The 19091-nt window shown below is 42.9% G+C and overlaps 1 protein-coding gene across 5 annotated transcripts in view; it reads left to right on the forward strand.

The window, feature by feature from the left end:
* Positions 1 to 19091, forward strand: part of LARP1B (La ribonucleoprotein domain family member 1B) — a 579846-nt gene that overhangs the window by 12108 nt on the left and 548647 nt on the right. For all 5 annotated transcript variants that reach the window (XM_029591442.1, XM_029591526.1, XM_029591271.1 and 2 more), the window contains exon 2: positions 5091 to 5152. In XM_029591442.1, coding sequence (XP_029447302.1) covers positions 5091 to 5152 — 62 coding nt within the window. The remainder of the gene's footprint in view (positions 1 to 5090; positions 5153 to 19091) is intronic.

Here is a 19091-nt window from a genome sequence, read left to right on the forward strand (position 1 = left end):
CCCTCACAGGCTTCTTGACTTTGATGTACTTCTTAGTTTTTGCCTCCTTACTTAGAAACATAGAAATGTGATGGCAGAAAAAGATTGTATGGCCTGTTTAGTCTGCCTGTCCACCCAACTGATGTAGCTTTACAATTCCTATCATTCCCTCAGAGATCCCCAGTATTTATCCCATGTTTTCTTGAATTCAAATACTGTGTTTGTCTCCATCTCCATGGAGAGGCTGTTTTATGCATCCACTGCCCTCTCTGTAAATGTTTCCTTAGATTAATCCTGAGTTTACCCCCCTTCTTGGCCTGCCTTATTAATATTTTACATCTAACTTACTAATGGTTTTGTTTCCTATTTTAATAAATGGAATGCATCTTGTCTAGTCTTCTAGATGTTTAAAACAGTGTTCATCTCTCATACAAACCTTTAACCTTGGTAACTGCTCCTTTTTTAGGTTTTTCCTAACTTCCTCATCTTATAGTTACCTTTTTAACATTAAATATTGCAGTATTTTACTTGATATTCTTTCCAGTATTTGTCATTTTGATTTTATGATCACTAATGCAGTGTCTTCACTACTTTTACCTCTTTTTAGCAGGTTCTGTGTTCCGCTGAGAACTAGAATTAAGTAGTTTCCAACCCACCCGCATCCTATCAGTTCTAAGAGCAGTTGCTCATTGAAGCCAGTGGTATCTAGCATGTTCTGATGAACTGTTTGCCCAATCAGTATGGGGGATAATTTTAAATCTCTCATTATGTTGTCAATTTTTATTAGCATGTTTAATCTTTGTTAGCATTTCCCCACTTGTTTCTTCATCGCAGGCAGTAGTATATCTCCACTGCGGTACTATTCTATGTCACACTTGAAACTTCTGTTCATAAAGATTCGAGTGTGAATTTTGTTTCTTCAGAAATTTTATCTTGCTTGACTCTTACCTTGAGTTTCATCTGGTTGTGACCAGAGAATAAGTAATCTTTGGTGCAAAAACTCCCCTCCAACACAGACCTGTAGCGCAGTGGTGGTCCCAGATAGAGAGCAGCAGCAGCAGGAGAACAGGTGCTAGCAGCAGAGTTTAGTTTGCCTATCTTTTTTTATTTTTTGTTTTTTGTTTTTATGCAACGGAGATAGCAGGGGAAAGGTGACTTAAAGCCATGTCATCAGAGGGCCCAACTTCTTAGGGCATACAAAGGCACGCAACATTGGGCCTTTGCTAATGATGTCAGCAGGGGCACGGATGGACTACTACAGCATCAGTGGGCAGGTAAATTAGCAATTTTAAAAAATGAGGAGCAGGTCAGTTAAAATGGTCCCATGGACAATAGCAGGCATGCCCAGGCTAGTAGGCTGGTCTTGCTGGATGTCAGCTGCATCTTGCTGGTAATATGGTATGGTATGCTTCAGGCAGGCAGGGACCAGTCTGTCTGCTTCTATGATTGGCTTCACAGAGGAGTCATCCCTGAGACATTGCTGACCTACTGTGGTGTGGCCAAACACTGAAGGTGTAGAGAATAGGGCTTGTAGCTGAGCATCTAAAAATGTGAGTTTAGTCTCAAACAAGTGTATTTAACATGTTGCTAAAGGCTAAATATTCACAGGATAAACTATTAAAACACCAAATAATCTTGACTAACTTGCCCCTCCATGAATGGATATTGTACTGCCGATCATGCATTCTAGCCCCTTTTTTGTATTAGTGCCTATTAGTTGGCCAAAAATTATTCTTAAATGACCCTGATGGAAGTTGAATCTTGTTAAGGGGTTGGTACAATACTTGACCTGAAAGAGAAAAATGGGGAGAATGCCAGAGGGCCCTGCATGACTACTTCTTTAGAGCTGAATAGTCTTGCAATGACCAATGAGCAAACAGTGCTATTTCTATCTCCAAGGAATGAGTGCTGTATCATATTTGTTTTTAGTGTTGCAAATTTTTCCTGAAGATGCTCATTACCATCATGAAAATAAAATAAGTTTAAAATTTTAGAAAGAATGTTGTATGGACGTTGTATTCAAGAACTTCTATGGAATTTCATGGACAAGCTTCTGAAATTCTAATCTTTCAGACATGTCACTTTTGAAATGGCATGCTCCACAACTGTTCTGGAATAATCCCTGTGACTGTATCTTATTTTTTAGTACTGTACTTCCTTAGAAAATAATATTCAAACATTAAAAAAAAAAATCAGAATAAAGCCTACCTATAGACTGTTATACATAACAGCAGGTCTTAACCACAAAGGTTTCACGGTCTAGTATGTGTGTATTAGTAATTCATATGACATAATTGTCATTTGTTTCAGTGGGCCTCAAACCTGTCTTCAGAGACTCCCCTCCCAACCAGTTGGTCTTCAAGATATCCACATTGAGCATGCATATGAGAGATTTGAATGCACTGCCTCCATTCTGTACATTAAGGGGCAGATTTTATAAATCTGCGCACACGCGTACTTTTGTTCGCACCAGGCGCGAACAAGAGTACGGGGGATTTTAATAGATACGCGCGTATCCATTAAAATCCGGGGTCGGCGCGCGCAAGGCTGCCCAAAATCGGCAGCCTGTGTGCGCCGAGCTGAGCGCCTCGGAGGGAACTTTCCTTCCACACCCCCCCCCCCAACTTTGCGCGCGCAGGGCCGGCTGCCGCGCTCCATGTTCCGGTCCAGGGGCTGGTCCGGAGGCTGCGGCCACGCCCTCGGGCCAAAACCACGCCCTGCGCCGCCGCCCCCGAAACGGTCACTCCCGACACGCCTCTCCATGCAAGCCCGCGACTTACGCGCGTCCCAGGGCTTGCACGCACCGCTGAGCCTATGCAAAATAGGCTCGGCACGCGCAGGGGGGGTTTGGGGTAGGTTTTCAGGGGGTACGCGCGTACCCCTTTGAAAATCTACCACTAATTGTGGATATTCTGAAAACTTGCTGGGCTGAGGATGGTGTGGGAACCACTGATTTATCTGTGCATGGAATTTTAGTGTGCATTTAATATGCGTTTTCTGCTTTTTCTTCAATTGGATGTGTGATGCATGGGCATATCTGTTTTCCGTCGATAAGCAGGGTAAATTAGCCCTGCTATTTGGATGACGTCATCAGACATTTTCTTCAAGGATCAAAGTTTTTTGAGCTATGCATGTGTGGCACTTGCAGCTCGCGGCTCCTCTGCTTCACTTATTTTTCTTCTGTGCTCGGGCACGGACACTTTTTTTTTTTCTTTTCTTATCTCATCAGAGACCGTCTACATTGACTTATTAAAAAAAAACAAACAAAAAACCCCCAAAAAAATCACTTTTCAGTGCTCTAATGGCCACAAAGAAACACAGCTTCAAATATTGTCAGTGCAGAGACACAATGTCTATCACTGACAACCACAATTATTGTATCATTTGTTTGGGCTCTGACCATGACCAGGCGTCATGTCGGGATTGTGGACGCATGTCCCCAAGAGCCCAAAGATAGAGGGCCGCTAAGATAGCTAGCCTTTGACAGGACCACTCTCCAACTTCGGGCTCATATGCCCCCCACTCTGGGATGTTCTATTCAATCATCCCCGGGATCCAGGTCAAAGACTCTCAATTTACCCAGACGGTCCTCTTCGGCTGAACAGAGACCAAAGAAGCATCGATCCATATCGGATGCACAAAAGGTTAAATCAAAGCGGCAGGATTGTGGTCCTGACACAAATGTGCTGTATGCGCAGCAAGATATCCAACGCACGATGCAACAGCTGGTGCAACCAGTCAAACCAGATATCGTGTCAAAAAAGAAACAAGATGTATCGATGCCATCTGGTGCCCATAAGCCGAAGCACTCCAACTTGGTGCAAAATGCATCGCATCCAAACACGACGCATACACGAAGCAAAAACCAAGATGTACAGACGCACTCATGCCACCAATTCAAATTAATTATTCACCTTACCGGCAATTTTTTCATGACAAGGTAGTTCTAAGAACTCATCCAAAATTCCTGCCCAAAGTAGTATAAGCTTTCCATATCAATCAAAGCATCACACTTCCAATATTCTTTCCTAAACCTCCATGCTAACAAGAGAATCTCAACTCCATACACTGGACTTCAAGATAGCACTAGCTTATTATAAACAAAGAACTCAAACCTTTTTTTGCAAATCTTAATTGTTTATATCTTTCAACCAGAGCTTACTTGGGGTTGCGGTCTCAAAACGAACCATATCCAACTGGATCTCAAACTGCATTCAGTTCTGCCATAACTCATCACAAATTTCCTTGTCAAGCTCAGTCTCAGTACACCAACTTCGAGCAAAGGCATCTTCCATTGCCCATCTCAAAAACATACCAATGGAAGACATCTATAGAGCTGTGACTTGGTCTTCAGTTCATACTTTCATACATTAGTTTTACTGTTTAACAACTGCAAAGAAAAATATGTACTGTTCACTTGGTTTTTACTGTTGTTTAACTACTAAGTTATACATAAGCTGTAAACCGTTATGATGGCTCTACCAAATGACGGTACAAAAAACCTCAACAAATAAATAAAATACTTTCACAGCTCATTACTGCTTAGACCACTCCGCAACTTGCAACAGAGTACTCTGTCAAGCAGTTCTCTCCTGTGCTCTAGATCATTAAACCATGTCCACCAAGGAGTGTAAAAAAAAAAAATCTGTATAGAATGACAAGTATCACAGATCAATATTTTATTCCATGCCTGCACTTATTAACCATATGCTTGGGGAATCCCAGATAGGGCTAATTCAGCCTGCTTATCAACGGAAAAGCAAGTTTGCTTACCGTAAATGGTGTTTCCGTAGATAGGATGAATTAGCCATGCTTCTCACCCTCCTCCCTGGACATGTAGTTTTCTGCTCCTTTACTCTGTTTTGAGGCCACCTAGCTTGGATATTAACTGAACCGGAGGAGCCGCGACCTGTGCGCGGGACGTGCCGCATATATGCAGCTCAAAAAACTTTGATCCTTGAAGAAAACGTCCGATTGCATGCGCCGTCTGATGACATCACCCAAATAGCATGGTTAATTCATCCTGCTATCTCCGGAAAACACTGTTTATGGTAAGCAAACTTGCTCTTTCCTTATTTGTAAATTAACATTTTCTCCTTTTCCTCTTCCAGAACTCCAAAGTTCCACCAAAGTTATAAAAGCAGGAAAACCTAAACTGAGGAAGCCTGGCAAGGTACGTGCCCAGAACAGTGACAACTTGAGTTTAGTTTCTGTACCTGTGCGCATAGAGTGGCAGAAAACTGATATGGGAAGTAGCCCTTATATCTTAGGACGGTTGAAGGGAAGAAATTAAAAGTAAATTAAAGATAGCAATTTCTATGGGGCTGTAATAAGGAGACGATGGTACTACAGCGGAAGGGGTCTGAATAGTAATTTAATGGGTGGAAATGAAGCTAACAATCTGGAGTCAAAGGGTCAAAAAATCGGTTACACCAAAGAACTCCTTTTAAGGCATAAATCCTTTTTAGAATGCTGTTACTGTCTACTCTCTTTTGGGAGATTAATACCCCAACATGACAGGAAAGCAGTAGTGCTCCAAGCAAAGCTTTCAGTAATCTGTTTCTCAGACTGCCTCTCACTAGCCAGCAGTAGAAATCTCACCTTAGTTTTTCCAAGTACATATTCCAAATTCAGCTGAATTTGCTTTGAGAGGTCACTACCCCAGTATAGTGCTATGGCATGTGCAGTCCTTTTGGGGATGCATGTGTATGAATGAATATGCCGTAGGGTGTGGATTAAGGGATTGCCTTCAGCAAGCACATCAGAATTCTTTTAATGTACAGGCTGGAGCATGAAACATCTTTATGACAAAATCCCTACAGATTGTTTTTGAAATAATAAAACACCTTGTTCACAAGGAATTGTTTGTCTTCAATGTACTTGGTTGACAGTTCATATTGGAGCACATTGTGATGTCATCGATCAGTATAAAATTTGGCTAGTGTCTCATGATGTGCTGAACATTCATTAAGAAAGCAATAGGCATTAAAGAATTAAGCTGCCTCTGATTGCTTTCATCAGTCAGGAAGTGTATAATATTCCTTCTTTTCTAGCACACAAATAGATGAGTTCAGGATCAGTGGGTTACGCAGCTCTACCAGCAGTTGGAGACAGAGCAAACTGATGTTACAGTTTCTCCTGCCAGTATTCTAGTTCTCCAGCAGATGGTAGATGTACATCTCCCTACTGGCGATTGCTTATAGTTTTTAGAAGGAGAAAAGAGGATAGAAATTTAATTTGCCCTGCTCTCCTGTGGTGATACCATATGATTCCCCTCAGTTGACAGTTCCTGAGGTGATATATTGGATCCATCCCTCAGAGGAGTGCCTTGGTCTGGTAGCTGGTTTTTCAGCCGGCGTGGACTTAGCTGCTTGGACAGCTGAAAGGCAGCGTGTGCAGTATGCCGAGTGACAGTGATGGCATATGCCCTCTCCCTCCGCAACTGGAGACAGTCTCTATACTCAGCTGGGAAAGGTAGAGCTTAGGTAAGATAAAAAAAAAAAGAAAAAATATATATAATATACAGAAACGCATAAGGAGGATTTTTGTGTATGGCTTTCTTATTCCTGGTCTCCGTGCTCGGCTCACAGTTCCGACGTTCGTCCTGATCAGAGAGAGGTTTAAGGGACGTGAGCAGCCTTATTGGCTAGGCATCGACCTGAGACATTTTTCCTCTGCGCCGTGTTTTGCTCACTTTGTGCATTCGTGCTCTCTTCAGGAGCGTCAGTTCAAGCAGTGAATCTGTTCATCCAGTTTTTGGAAGCTTAGGTGGGCACCAGTGTGGGCGTCCAGGTTAAGTGGTGTCCAGGCTAGATGCATGCTTAAGCTGTGTACTTAACTTTGGGGCATTGCTTGGAGGCTTATCTTTGGGGATGCCTAGGTTTAGGATGCCTAAAATTGTGGACACCAAAAATTATGGACGCTTAATTTTTAGACTCCTAAATTTTGGATGTATATTTAAAAAAAAAAAAAAAAAATGTGCTACTTGTCATATTCAGGTATCACAGCCTGGTGTGTCCTCTAGCTTATACCAGTGCTGGTTGGAGGCTCAGGGAGATTTATCTTCCCCCATATTTTACTAAACCTGGTTTTTCCCAGCTTGATGAGGGCCAGGGTGAAGACGTGTCAGGAGGAAGGCCTGATCTTTGAACTCCTTTAACTGATGCATCAGCAGGGGAAGGTAGCTCAGTGGGCGCAGCACAGGTGCCTCCTGGTTTTGGATCCTATCTTTTCTTAGATAGGATTGCAACCTTTGATAAAATCCTTTCTTCAGACATAGTCCTCAGCCCAGCTCAATTTTGCCAAAGGAGAGCTGCAGCCTGTTACTGCTGTTAAGCACTGGATACACCTAGATCAGCAATAGGACTTCCAGATAGGGATCTGGATGCCACGGATGACGAGGCTGATCGTGACTCTGGAGAATGGTGAAATTCTACAGAACTGGAACTGTATAGGACTATGTTGGGGTTCTTTCATAGAGATGAGCTGCCGGTTCTGATTTCCCAGACTTTGAAATGCTGGGAATGCCTGGGTTGGAATCCAGTTCTGAGCCAAAGAAAAATCCAATTTTGGTCTCCTTCCATAAAGCTGCCCCCCCCTCCCCTGTCATGGAAGCCATTCAAGAAGTGATTTGATCTTGAGTGGGGCACCCCGGAAGCTAATTTCAAAGGGAGTCTGGTATTGGAAGGCCTGTACTCTTTTGGATCCAGTGGTGAGAGAGTGTTTACATTTTCCAAAGTTGGATGCACTTGTTTGTGCAGTCTCCAAATGGATGATGGTTCCCGTAGAGGGAGGAAATGCCTTAAAGGATGTTCATGATAGGAGGATTGAGATCATCCTTACAGTGGCAATGATGTTACAGATAACTTCTTGTTGTTCCCTGGTGGCTTGCTCTTGTTTACTTCTTTCTCAGGAGGTCAGCGACTCTGGAGTGAATTCCAAGGCAGTTATGGAGCAGGCAGCCGCCTTTTCAGCAGATGCGGGCCGCAATTTAGTTTATGCTTCGGACAGAGAAGTAGCTTCGATAATAGTGGCCCAGCATCAGTTATGGCTGAGACATTGGTCTGCCGATGTGACTTTGAAGGCTTGCTCTTATTTGGAAGTGAGTTGGAGAAAATGGCCAGTAAGTGGGGGAGTATCCCCGGTTGCCGAAGGATAAGAAGCAGACACTGCTCCTTTACCATGAGAGGTTGTGCTTGGAGATCTAGGTGGTGTTCATACCTACAGAAGAGCGACCTTCCAGAAGACTTTTCCTTTTGGTAGGTCTCAGTCTTTTTGTCCCACACAACCCAGATGGAGTGTGGGCTTGATTGGTGCAACCTCCAGAACCTCCCAGTGAAGGTTTGCTGACCCACCCCTGGGAACAGGAGATGGGGGGGACCTATAGGTGGATTGAGATCACATCAGAGTAGTGGGTCCTGGAGGTGAAATGAGAAGGATATGAGCTGGAGTTTCTCAGCATTCCTCAAGACGTGTTCTTGGTGTCTCTCTGCCACTCCCTGCAGAAGAAGCAGGCAGTGGAGTTTACCCTGTCAAGGCTCCTCAGTCTGAGGGCTGTTGTTCCGGTACCCACGTCTCAGGAAAATACAGGGTGATATTCTATTTATTTCATTGTTCCCAAGAAGGAAGGCTCTTTATTCCAGGACAAGCAGGATGCTAGTCCTCACATATGGGTGACTACATTGATGGAGCCCTATTGCGGAAAACTTTGTCAAAGTTTCTAGAAACATTTGACTGGCACTCTGAGCCCACTGAGCATGCCCAGCATGCCATGATATTCTCTGCCACAGGGGTCTCCCTTCAGTCTTTATTTTTCCGTGCTGCTGTTGGCATCAGGGAGCAGGAGCCTGTGTGAGTTTTCTCATATACTGTCTGACTAAAATCAGATTTAAAAAAACATTTATTTCTCTCCCATTGGGGTTTCTCATGTTACCACGGCTGGTGAGTAAATTTAGTCTGTTTTTTACTCTCTTGAGTAGAAATTATTTTTCTCTCAATTTTCATCGACGGCTGTCGGCGAAAATATGGCCACGGGATTTAAAAAATGTCCCAATTGTAATAGGACTTATGTCCATTACAGATCCACACCTCTAGTGTGTCCTTTGCTTAGGTCAGACACACGACGTAACAACCTGTCCCAAGTGTGCTGAAATGACCGCGAAGGGTCGAAAGGCCTGCCAAGAAAAGATGGAACACTTATTCCATCTACAACTTTTGCCTTCCCCGTCGACGTCAACTCAGTCGTCTCCGGCCGGAGTCTCGACACGTTTAATCCTAAAAAAAAAAAGTCGTCCAGAAGCCTCGGGTGATCGTTCATCGACACCATCTGTGGCATCGACTAGGTCAGCGGCGGAACATCGACCCAAGCATCGGCACAGACACCCATCGATCCTGGAGGCACTTCTCTCCCCAGAGAAATCTATCGCAAAACGGCCTCGACTTCAAGAAACACAGAGGCCTTCGCTGAGGCCTTCACCTCCTCTCAATGCACTGATCATCGAACCTCCACAGGGCCCTGTGGAAGGACAAACACCTCCACCGCCACCACGTGTAGCTGCTCTGCCTGCACCAGCTATCATGGAGGAATTGACAGATTTTATCCGTCAAGCGGTGCTCTTAAGTATTGAAGGACCAGTAAGCGTCTATGCCGGTGCCTGCACCGATGCCGGTACCAATACCGAAGTCTGCGCCTATGCCGATGCCTCTACCATCGCCGATGCCCGGCCCAATACCGTAACCAATTCTGTCGATGCCGACGCCAGTACCTGGGGCCCCAGGACAGCCAGAATTAGTGTTTCAGCTTCTGATGAACAGATTTTGACGCAATCGTCTGTGCTCTACCATCGATTCCAGCCAAGCCACAGGAAGACATCCTTGGACAGATACCACTAGATGATCCACAGCCAGGTCCTTTCAGGGCTTTCTCGACTGCCAAGGTCTTCTCCCTCGTCTCCATGTCAAGAAGACCCTTACGATTCCTGGGAAGACAGACATACGGATACAACTTCTGAGGGATTATGTCTGATCCTTCCCCTCCGGAAGAAAGGAAAAAATCTCCACTGGAAGATTTATCCTTTACAAATTTTGTTAAGGATATGGCAGACACCATACCATTTACTTTGGTATCAGAAGAGGACACAAGACGACAAACATTGGAAGTCCTACAATTCGTGGACCCTCCAAAAGAAGTCTTGGCCATCCCTGTCCACGAAGTTCTGCTAGACTTACAACACAGACTCTGGGAGCATCCATGCTCAGTACCATCCATAAATAAGAGAGTGGACACCACTTATTTGGTACAATCTGTCCCCGCATACCAAAAATCGCAACTGCCACATCAATCAGTTGTGGAGTCTGCACAAAAGAAATCTAAGCGAATAAGACCTCATTCCTCCTGGATTCCTTAGGCAGAAAAGTGTACCAGGGAGCCATGCTCAATACAAGGATTGCGTCATATCAGCTATATATGACGCAATACCAGAGGAACCTGTGGAAACAGATGCAAGATCTCTCAAATTTGTTACCACAGCAGTATCAAGAAGCAGCTCAAACCATAATACACAAAAGGCTTGAAGCTGGTAAGCACGAAGTCTGAGCCGCTTACGACAATTTTGAAACTGCTTCCAGAGTAGCAGCCTCAGGAATAAATGCACGTTGCTGGGCATGGTTGAAGGCCTCTGACCACAGGCCTGAGGTCCAGGAAAAACTGGTTGATTTGCCATGTGTAGGTGACAACCTCTTTGGCTCAAAAGTGCAGGATGCTGTAGCCCAGTTGAAAGAACATACAGAAACCTTGCGTCAACTGTCAGTTCTGCATGATACTGCTGCATCTTCATCTCGCCACCCTCCTAGGAAGGAATCTCGAAGGCCTTTCTACAGGCAGAGGCATTATTACCCTCCAGCATCAAGGGGCAGATCTTCTCATCCGCAGCAAAGATCTCAGCCCAGGCAACCTAGAGCTGCTAGGCCTCAACCTCCACCGCAGACGGGACTGGCTGCAGGCTTTTGAGGCCACCACCAGAGACCAAAGCCATCTCCACAATCCACAACTAGATCTACCAGTAAGAGGCAGTTTCCTCCTTTTACAACCATTGGTTACAGATAACAGACCAATGGGTACTCTCAATATCTCAAGTTTACCAACTCATTTTCCTCTCAATTCCAAGAGACTCTCCTCCAAGACCTCTTTCACTAAGCGAAGATCACATTAATTCATCTACAAGCAGAATTATCCACCCTTCTGAGAGGTAGAGCCGGTGCCCCAGACTCAGCAGGGCAGAGGATTCTACTCCCATTATTTCCTCATTCCAAAGAAAACCGGAGGCCTACGTCCCATCCTAGACCTCGGAAATCTCAAATTTCTGAAGAAAGAAAAGTTCAGGATGGTATCTCTAGGCATCATGCTTCCACTTCTTCAAACAGGAGAATGGCTTTGTTCTCTGGATCTACAAGATGCTTATGCTCACATTCCAATATTCCCTCCTCATCGCAAGTATCTGCGCTTCCTGGTGGGTCATCAACATTTCCAGTACAGAGTACTACGTTCGGATTCGCTTCAGCTCCCAGAGTATTCACAAAATGCCTGGCAGTAATAGCACACTTACACAAAGAAAGTGGCCACGTCTTCCCTTATCTGGATGACTGGCTCATCAGAAGTCAATCTCAACATGGAGCATTAACTTCTCTCAACCGAACAATTGCTGTACTTCACTCCTTGGGTTTTCTCATCAATTATCAAAAGTCCTATCTCATTCCGTCTCACCTGCTTCAATTCATCTGAGCAGAATTGAACACCATCCTCTCGATAGCCTTTCTACCTGACGATTGGGCAGAAACACTTTCCCTATTGGCAAACTCGCTACACTCGAAGAAACAAGCAACAGCTCATCAGTTTCTAACCTTACTAGGCCACATGGCCTCCACAGTTCATGTCACTCCTATGGCAAGACTAGCCATGAGAATAACCCAATGGACTTTAAGATCACAATGGATTCAAGCCATTCAACCATTGTCCTCTCCAATTCAAGTAACCCACCAACTGCGTTCATCTCTACTTTGGTGGGCGAACAAGGACAACTTGCACAAGGGCCTACCCTTCCAACAGCCATTCCCACAGATAACTTTAACTACAAATGCATTCACCTTAGGTTGGGGAGCTCACATAGACAAGCTCCAAACCCAGGGTACTTGGACAAAACTCGAAGCAACATTTCAAATCAATTTCTTGGAATTTCGAGCTATACGTTATGCTCTGCATGCATTCAAGGACTGCCTTTCGCAAAAGACTGTTCTCATTCAAGCAGACAATACAGTAGCCATGTGGAACCTGAACAAACAAGGATGTACGGGCTCGTATCTCCTTTGTCAAGAAGCTGCACAGGTTTGGGACTGGGCCCTAACACACTCAATGTTTCTCTGGGCCACTTATCTGGCAGGCATTCACAACGTAGTGGCAGATCGCCTCAGTCATCACTTCCAACCACACGAGTGGTCCCTGGATCCCTTAGTAGCGACCAGGATATTTCAATGTTGGGGACAACCAACAATAGACCTTTTTGCATCACACCAGAATCACAAAGTAGACAACTTCTGCGCTCTGCACAGACACAAACACCAGCCAGCCAAGGACACCTTTGCTCGCCCTTGGACCTCAGGTCTTCTATATGCGTATCCTTCAATACCGCTCATAACCAAAACTCTAGTGAAGCTACAACAGGACAAGGGGTCCATGATACTCCTAGCCCCATATTGGCCTCGACAAGTACAGTTTCCCATACTCCTCGACCTCTCGATCAGAGAACCAATTCGCCTGGTTGTAGCTCCCACTCTCATAACTCAGGATCAGGGTCGGTTGCGCCATCCCATCCTTCAATCCCTATTCCTGACAGCATGGATGTTGAAAGCTTGTTCTTACAACCACTCAGTCTTTCAACCAATGTCTCTCAAGTGCTTATAGCTTCACGAAAACCTTCAACGCGAAAGAACTTTTCTTCGAAATGGAAAAGGTTTTCCTTGTGGTGCACAGTAAAGAACATTGACCCTTTCTCCTGCCCCACAACTTCTCTACTAGACTACTTATGCCATTTTTCAGATTCTGGTCTCCAGACATCTGTAAGAGTACATTTAAGTGCAATCTCAGCTTACCATAACAAGAAGGGAGATGCACTCATATCCATACATCCTCTTGTCAGTAGATTTATGAGAGGTGTAATTCACCTTAAACCACCAATTCGGCCACCTGTCACAGAATGGAATCAGAATCTGGTATTAACAAGGCTCATGTGTTCTCCTTTTGAACCCATGACTTCCTGTGCTCTTAATTTTCTCACATGGAGGACTATCTTCCTCATAGCCATTACATCAGCCAGAAGGGTTAGTGAGTTACAAGCATTTGTCATGTACTCACCCTATAGAAAATTCCTACATGACAGAGTGGTTCTCCATACACATCCAAAATTCCTCCCTAAAGTAGTTACGGAATTCCACTTGCACCAATCCATAGTTTTGCCCACATTCTTTCCAAAGCCTCATTCTCACCAAGGGTAACGGGCCTTACATACCTTGGACTGTAAACGGGCGCTAGCATATTACTTAGACGCACTGCAGTCCACAGGAAATCCACTCAACTCTTTTTGTATCTTTTTTTTTTTTTTTAATTCTTTATTTATAATTTTAACACAAATTACAAACGTATTTAATTGTTTGCATCAGAAACACATGGAATGGATAAGGATGAATAACAGAGAAAAATAGAAACATAAATCCATAGCATTTTATAATCCTTTACCAATACCATTAACATATCAAGCTAAAAATGGAGAGTATTTTACCTGTTGATGAAAATCAAGGGGAGTTTATCTATGAAATAATTCCAAAAATGACATTTAGCATATAACCTGCACTTCTCTTTACTTTCTAATCTTTAGATACTGGGGATGAAGTGGTAATTTTCTTTCAGCAAGAAAGATTTTAACTGATCAGGCATGAAAAATATATATATCTTCCTGTTTTTTAATCAGGCATTTACAGGGATAATGTAATGTAAATGAAAATCCCAAGGAGACAACCTCTTGTCGAAAGGCTAAAAAAGCCTTCCTCCTTATCTGGGTAGATGCTACTAAGTCTGGAAATATTTTGACGGATTTTTCAAAATATTCAATAGGATACTTATTAAAATATCTTTTCATAATTTGATTTATTTCTTCGGAAGAGGAAATAGAAACTAGTAAATTACCCCATTCTATAGCTTGTGCAGATGAGTCTTCCAGAAAATTAGTGAGATCACCCTGAAAGGGTAATTCAGATCTGTTATTTACGTTTCTAGACTTGGGTAAAAAGTAACAATTATTAACTGCAGGAGTGTTTTCAGAAGTAAAGCCAAGCATGTCTGTAAAACTTTTTTACTGTAATTAAAGGTACTTCCCCCCACAATTCTGGGAAAGTTAAGAAATCTTAAATTAAGACGCTTGGCGTTATTTTCTAAGGACTCAATTCTCCTTGCCATTATCTCCCTATCTTTCACCACTGCAGCATTGAAATTTTTTACTATTTTTTCCCCTTCTTCCAATTTTTTAATTCTTTCTGTTGTCTCTTTTATTTGTTTCTGAGTCAATAAATAATCTCTTTGATTACCAACACTTAGTGCATCTACTTTTTTATCTAAACCTTGAATATTAGACATCATACCAGCCATCATTTCCCAAAGTATATCTAAAGTGACCACTTCAGGACGAGTTGGGAGTTCTGAAATTTTACCATCAGATAGATGTTCCTCTGTCCCTTCGGAGAAAGAAGGTATTAATCCTTCTAAATTCTCTTCAGGAATTATACCCGTGGTAAAATCATTTCCTCCTGTTGCCAGTCCTTTAACGCGGGTTGAACTTTCGCTTCAGGAATGGTAACGCTGTTATTGGGGTTTACCCCTTCCGGAGTCCCCTCACTAACTCTGTGCTGGAGGTAATCTGAAGTGGGGGCTCAAGGATGCCTCCTCTGCCAGGCCAGGTAGTTCCCCCAAACTACTTGGCACATCAGTCTCCTCTGTTCCTTGTTTTTTAAGTGCAGGAGAGAGCAAAAAATGGGTGATCTCCTGTTGAATAGGAGAAGGTAGGGAAAGGGAGGGAAAAACCCTCACCTTTCCCTTTCGCTTAGGAGGCATAATATTTCTTATTAACTGTTTTACCAAATTCAAAGGAGAACATACACTTTGTCTCAATCTATGCTTACCATTTAATCAACAAGTATAAATAGTGAGAGGGAGAAACGACAAATATTCAATATTACTTCAAGAAATAAGCAATCTACTATTTTGTAAAAGATAAACAATTTTAAGGAGCAAGACTACCTTGAGGCAAAGCCCAGCGCGCGCGCGGCTTTGGCAGCGCGCCGGTGTCTGCTGCGCGCCGCAACCAGGCTGATGATATAGTCCACTTCCGGGTCCCGCCTCCTGGTCCGCCCCTTGACGTCACAGCTCTCAGCAGTCAGCGATTACCGTCGGGGAAAGCTCCAAACGCTTACCCCCGGGTCGAACAGCTGCTGGAAATGAGGTAGGGAAGCAAAGTTCTTTCTCCTCTCGCTTTCCTTTTTGTATCTTTTGATCCAAACAAACCGGGTAATCCAGTGGGCAAACACACTCTCTCCAACTGGCTAGCAGATTGCATAGAGTTCTGCTATGAAAAAGCAGGCCTTCTTCTCCAAGGGCGAGTAAAGGCGCATTCAGTAAGGGCAATGTCACTGCTACTGAGGTTGCAGCTTGACATATGTAACGCTGCAACATTGAGCTCTCTTCACACTTTTGCAGCTCCTTACTGTTTGGACAAAGAAGGACGACAAGATTCAGCCTATGGACAATCTGTCTTAAAGAATTTGTTTCCAGTATAACCCCAACTCCTTCTACATCCAACCTGCTGTGATCTTCGGCTGCCTCATTTTCACCAACAATACTTCAGTGTTGCTTCACTACAAAATGACAGCCTCTAGCTTGCTAATCACCCATATGTGAGGACTAGCATCCTGCTTGTCCTGGGATAAAGCAAAATTGCTTACCTTGTAATAGGTGTTATCCCAGGACAGCAGGATGTAGTCCTCACGAAACCCACCTGCCACCCCGCGGAGTTGGGTCCGATACGTTTTATTATTTTTTTTGCTAAAGCTTATTGCTACATACGAGACTGAAGGGAGACCCCTGTGGCAGAGAATATCATGGTGTGCTGGGCATGCTCAGTGGGCTCAGAGTGCCAGTCAAAAGCTTCTAGAAACTTTGACAAAGTTTTCCGCAATAGGGCTCCATCAATGATGTTACCCATACGTGAGGACTACATCCTGCTGTCCTGGGATAACACCCATTACAAGGTAAGCAATTTTGCTTTTTGTCCCATCTGGATCTTAGTGGTCAACTGTCATTTGCGGGTGGCTCATTTGGAATGATATCTATGAATCCCTTCCAGATGACATTTTTTTGTATTTAGTCTGGGACATTGGTGAGATTGACAGTTTATTGAATAGATTATTTAAATGGCTATCTATATCAAACTTTTTTTATTCCTAATGATTTACAAGACAAATGGGCAGTTTGTGACATCAGTCTAAAAAAAGATTACAGATAACATGCTATTACATTATCCCCTATTCACCCTAGGGAATTAAAGAATAACATTTCGATCAATTTTTGCATCTTTATACATTGTTCTGTTCAGGAATATAAATTTTCAAGCTTTCACAGATTTATGGTTTGGGGATATTTGCAAAAATGTATTAGATGTACCTATAAATGGGCACTTTATACAGATTAGGATAATCTGTTGACTTGTGAAAAACCCTCTTTGACTCTGTATGTGCTACCCTTTTTCCAATGCATTTGGAATCAGAGCCATTATATGAAAACATTGGCAGGTATTGAAGGAGAAGGAGACTTCCAAGGAGTTACCTACTTTTGCATTAAAAAAAATAGGAGTTTGATTTAGCATCATCTTTGCTTTCTATGGAATTACATACAACCTTTTTGTAAATTTTCATGTGGCATTTGTGCAATATGTTCATGTGATATCATTGTCTCCCCCTCCACTGCAGGATTCACTTCTGCTATAGTGGAATTAGCTTGGAATGTGGTGCTATCCACTGGAACGACACTGGGATAATCGATCCTATTTGTTCTTGAAGAATGTTCAACATCAGACGGAGAATAAGCATGGAAATGCTTAAAATTATTTAATCAAAATACAATAAATCCAGCACAAGCAAAAGAAAAAGGAAAATGTTTGTTAAAGCTCTGGAGAAACCTCATATAGTGCCACTAGGGGCTAATGGCTTGTCAGCTCTAGAAGGCGCTAGGGCTTTTTAATCATTGGTAACCCAGAGAGATGATTCTTCCATAAGAAGCTATCAATTGCTTAGGAGAAGAGTGCCCACTTCGGACACTATAATTTACGTTGACCAGTTCACAATCTGGTCAAGCCAGGCTTCGTGCATAGAAATATCTTATCCTGTGCGGCTTTTATGTTCACTCAACTGGGTCCGGATCCATCCCTTGGTACGGCCAACATATATCAATGGTCAGGGGCAAACTAAGCCGTATACAACATGAGTTGTATTACAGTCCACCTCTTGTTTTCTGTGTACCTTGACACCACTTATTGGGTTAATCCATTCTGTGCCTGTAAGTGCTTGTATGCAAAAGATACATCTCCCACATTTAATTTGTCCTCGTGTGCTGTTAGTTTGCACTGGTGAACTGTCCTGACAACATGTTGCTTAATGTTGATTCCTTGGGAATAAGTAAACATGGGGGGAGATTGAAAAATGGAATGTGGATTAAGAACATGCCAATTCCTTGAAATGATGCTTTTAATTTGGTGCGTTGACACGGTATGTGGGAAGACACATATTAAGTTGGAAGTTTGTGGTCTGTGGTGGTATTGTAACAATTGTTCTCGGTCAGAGAATTTGGCTCTTTTTGAATGCTCTTTTGATAGTATAGTCTGGGTAGCCTCTTTCACGAAATCTGTGTCCAAGTGTGTTGGCCTGATCAAAAAACTCCTTTTTCTGAGCATATTATGCGGATTCTGAAAAACTGTCCAATAGGAAGCCCTTCTTTGTAGCGATGAGGATGATGGCTTTCAAATCTGAGAAAGCTGTTCCTGTCTGAGGGTTTGCGATGAAGAGTGGTCTGTATTCCTGTTGGTGTTTTTTTTTAATGAGAATGTCTAAGAATGCCAATTGATCTTGTTGAAAAGATAAAGTAAACTTTAAGTGAGGATGTGAATGATTGAGCCAGTGATGGAATTGTCGCAATGATCTTCCATGCTCGTCCAGATGAAAAATATATCGTCTGTGTACCGGGACCATTGCTGTACATGTGCAAAAAATTGAGATGGGTAAACTGTGGTTTCTTCACATTTTGACACAAATAAGTTGGCAACATCTGGGGCCACTGGGGACCTCATGGCGACTCCATGTATCTGTAAAAAGTATTTATGTTCAAAAGAGAAGAAATTATTGAATAAAATCAATTCTGTTAATGCCAATAAAAATTTGGAAAATTAGTTACCCAATGATTAGTGGTAGACAGCGTCTACCACTAATCATTGGGTAACTAGATTCTTGAAGAAATAAGCCATATATACTATGATAGTATACAGTATTTAAGACTTTAGACTTACAATTACATCCTGTAGTCTTGCAAGTAAAAGTTATACAATATACTGGACCATTTTCAGAAACTATTGTTTTTGTGGGTTTTTTTTAAATTTTTATTGGCACAATCAATATAAACATTCCAATAATGTTGAACATTGATGTGATATGTAATCAAATTGCAATAAACTTTGAACATGTTAGTGGTGCCTGTTTCTTTTGTTTCCCCATTTTCCCCCTCACCCCCACGGTGTATACTGACTCCACTTTTTAGGTGCATGATATCTCGTCATATCTATGGGACTCAAACTCTCCCATCTCCTGGCTCTTGGCCAGGATTATCCTGCCATTACCTTCCTCATGGGGCTCTGATATAAGTAGTTTCTTATTCCCCATCATAAACTCCCTGTTTCCAAAGACTCTTTAATAAACCTTATACCAGAGGAGAAAAGGTTCCCAAATTAATACATGCCTCGCCATCTTAT

Source organism: Rhinatrema bivittatum, chromosome 1 (genome assembly GCF_901001135.1).
Source record: "Rhinatrema bivittatum chromosome 1, aRhiBiv1.1, whole genome shotgun sequence".
NCBI lineage: Eukaryota > Metazoa > Chordata > Amphibia > Gymnophiona > Rhinatrematidae > Rhinatrema > Rhinatrema bivittatum.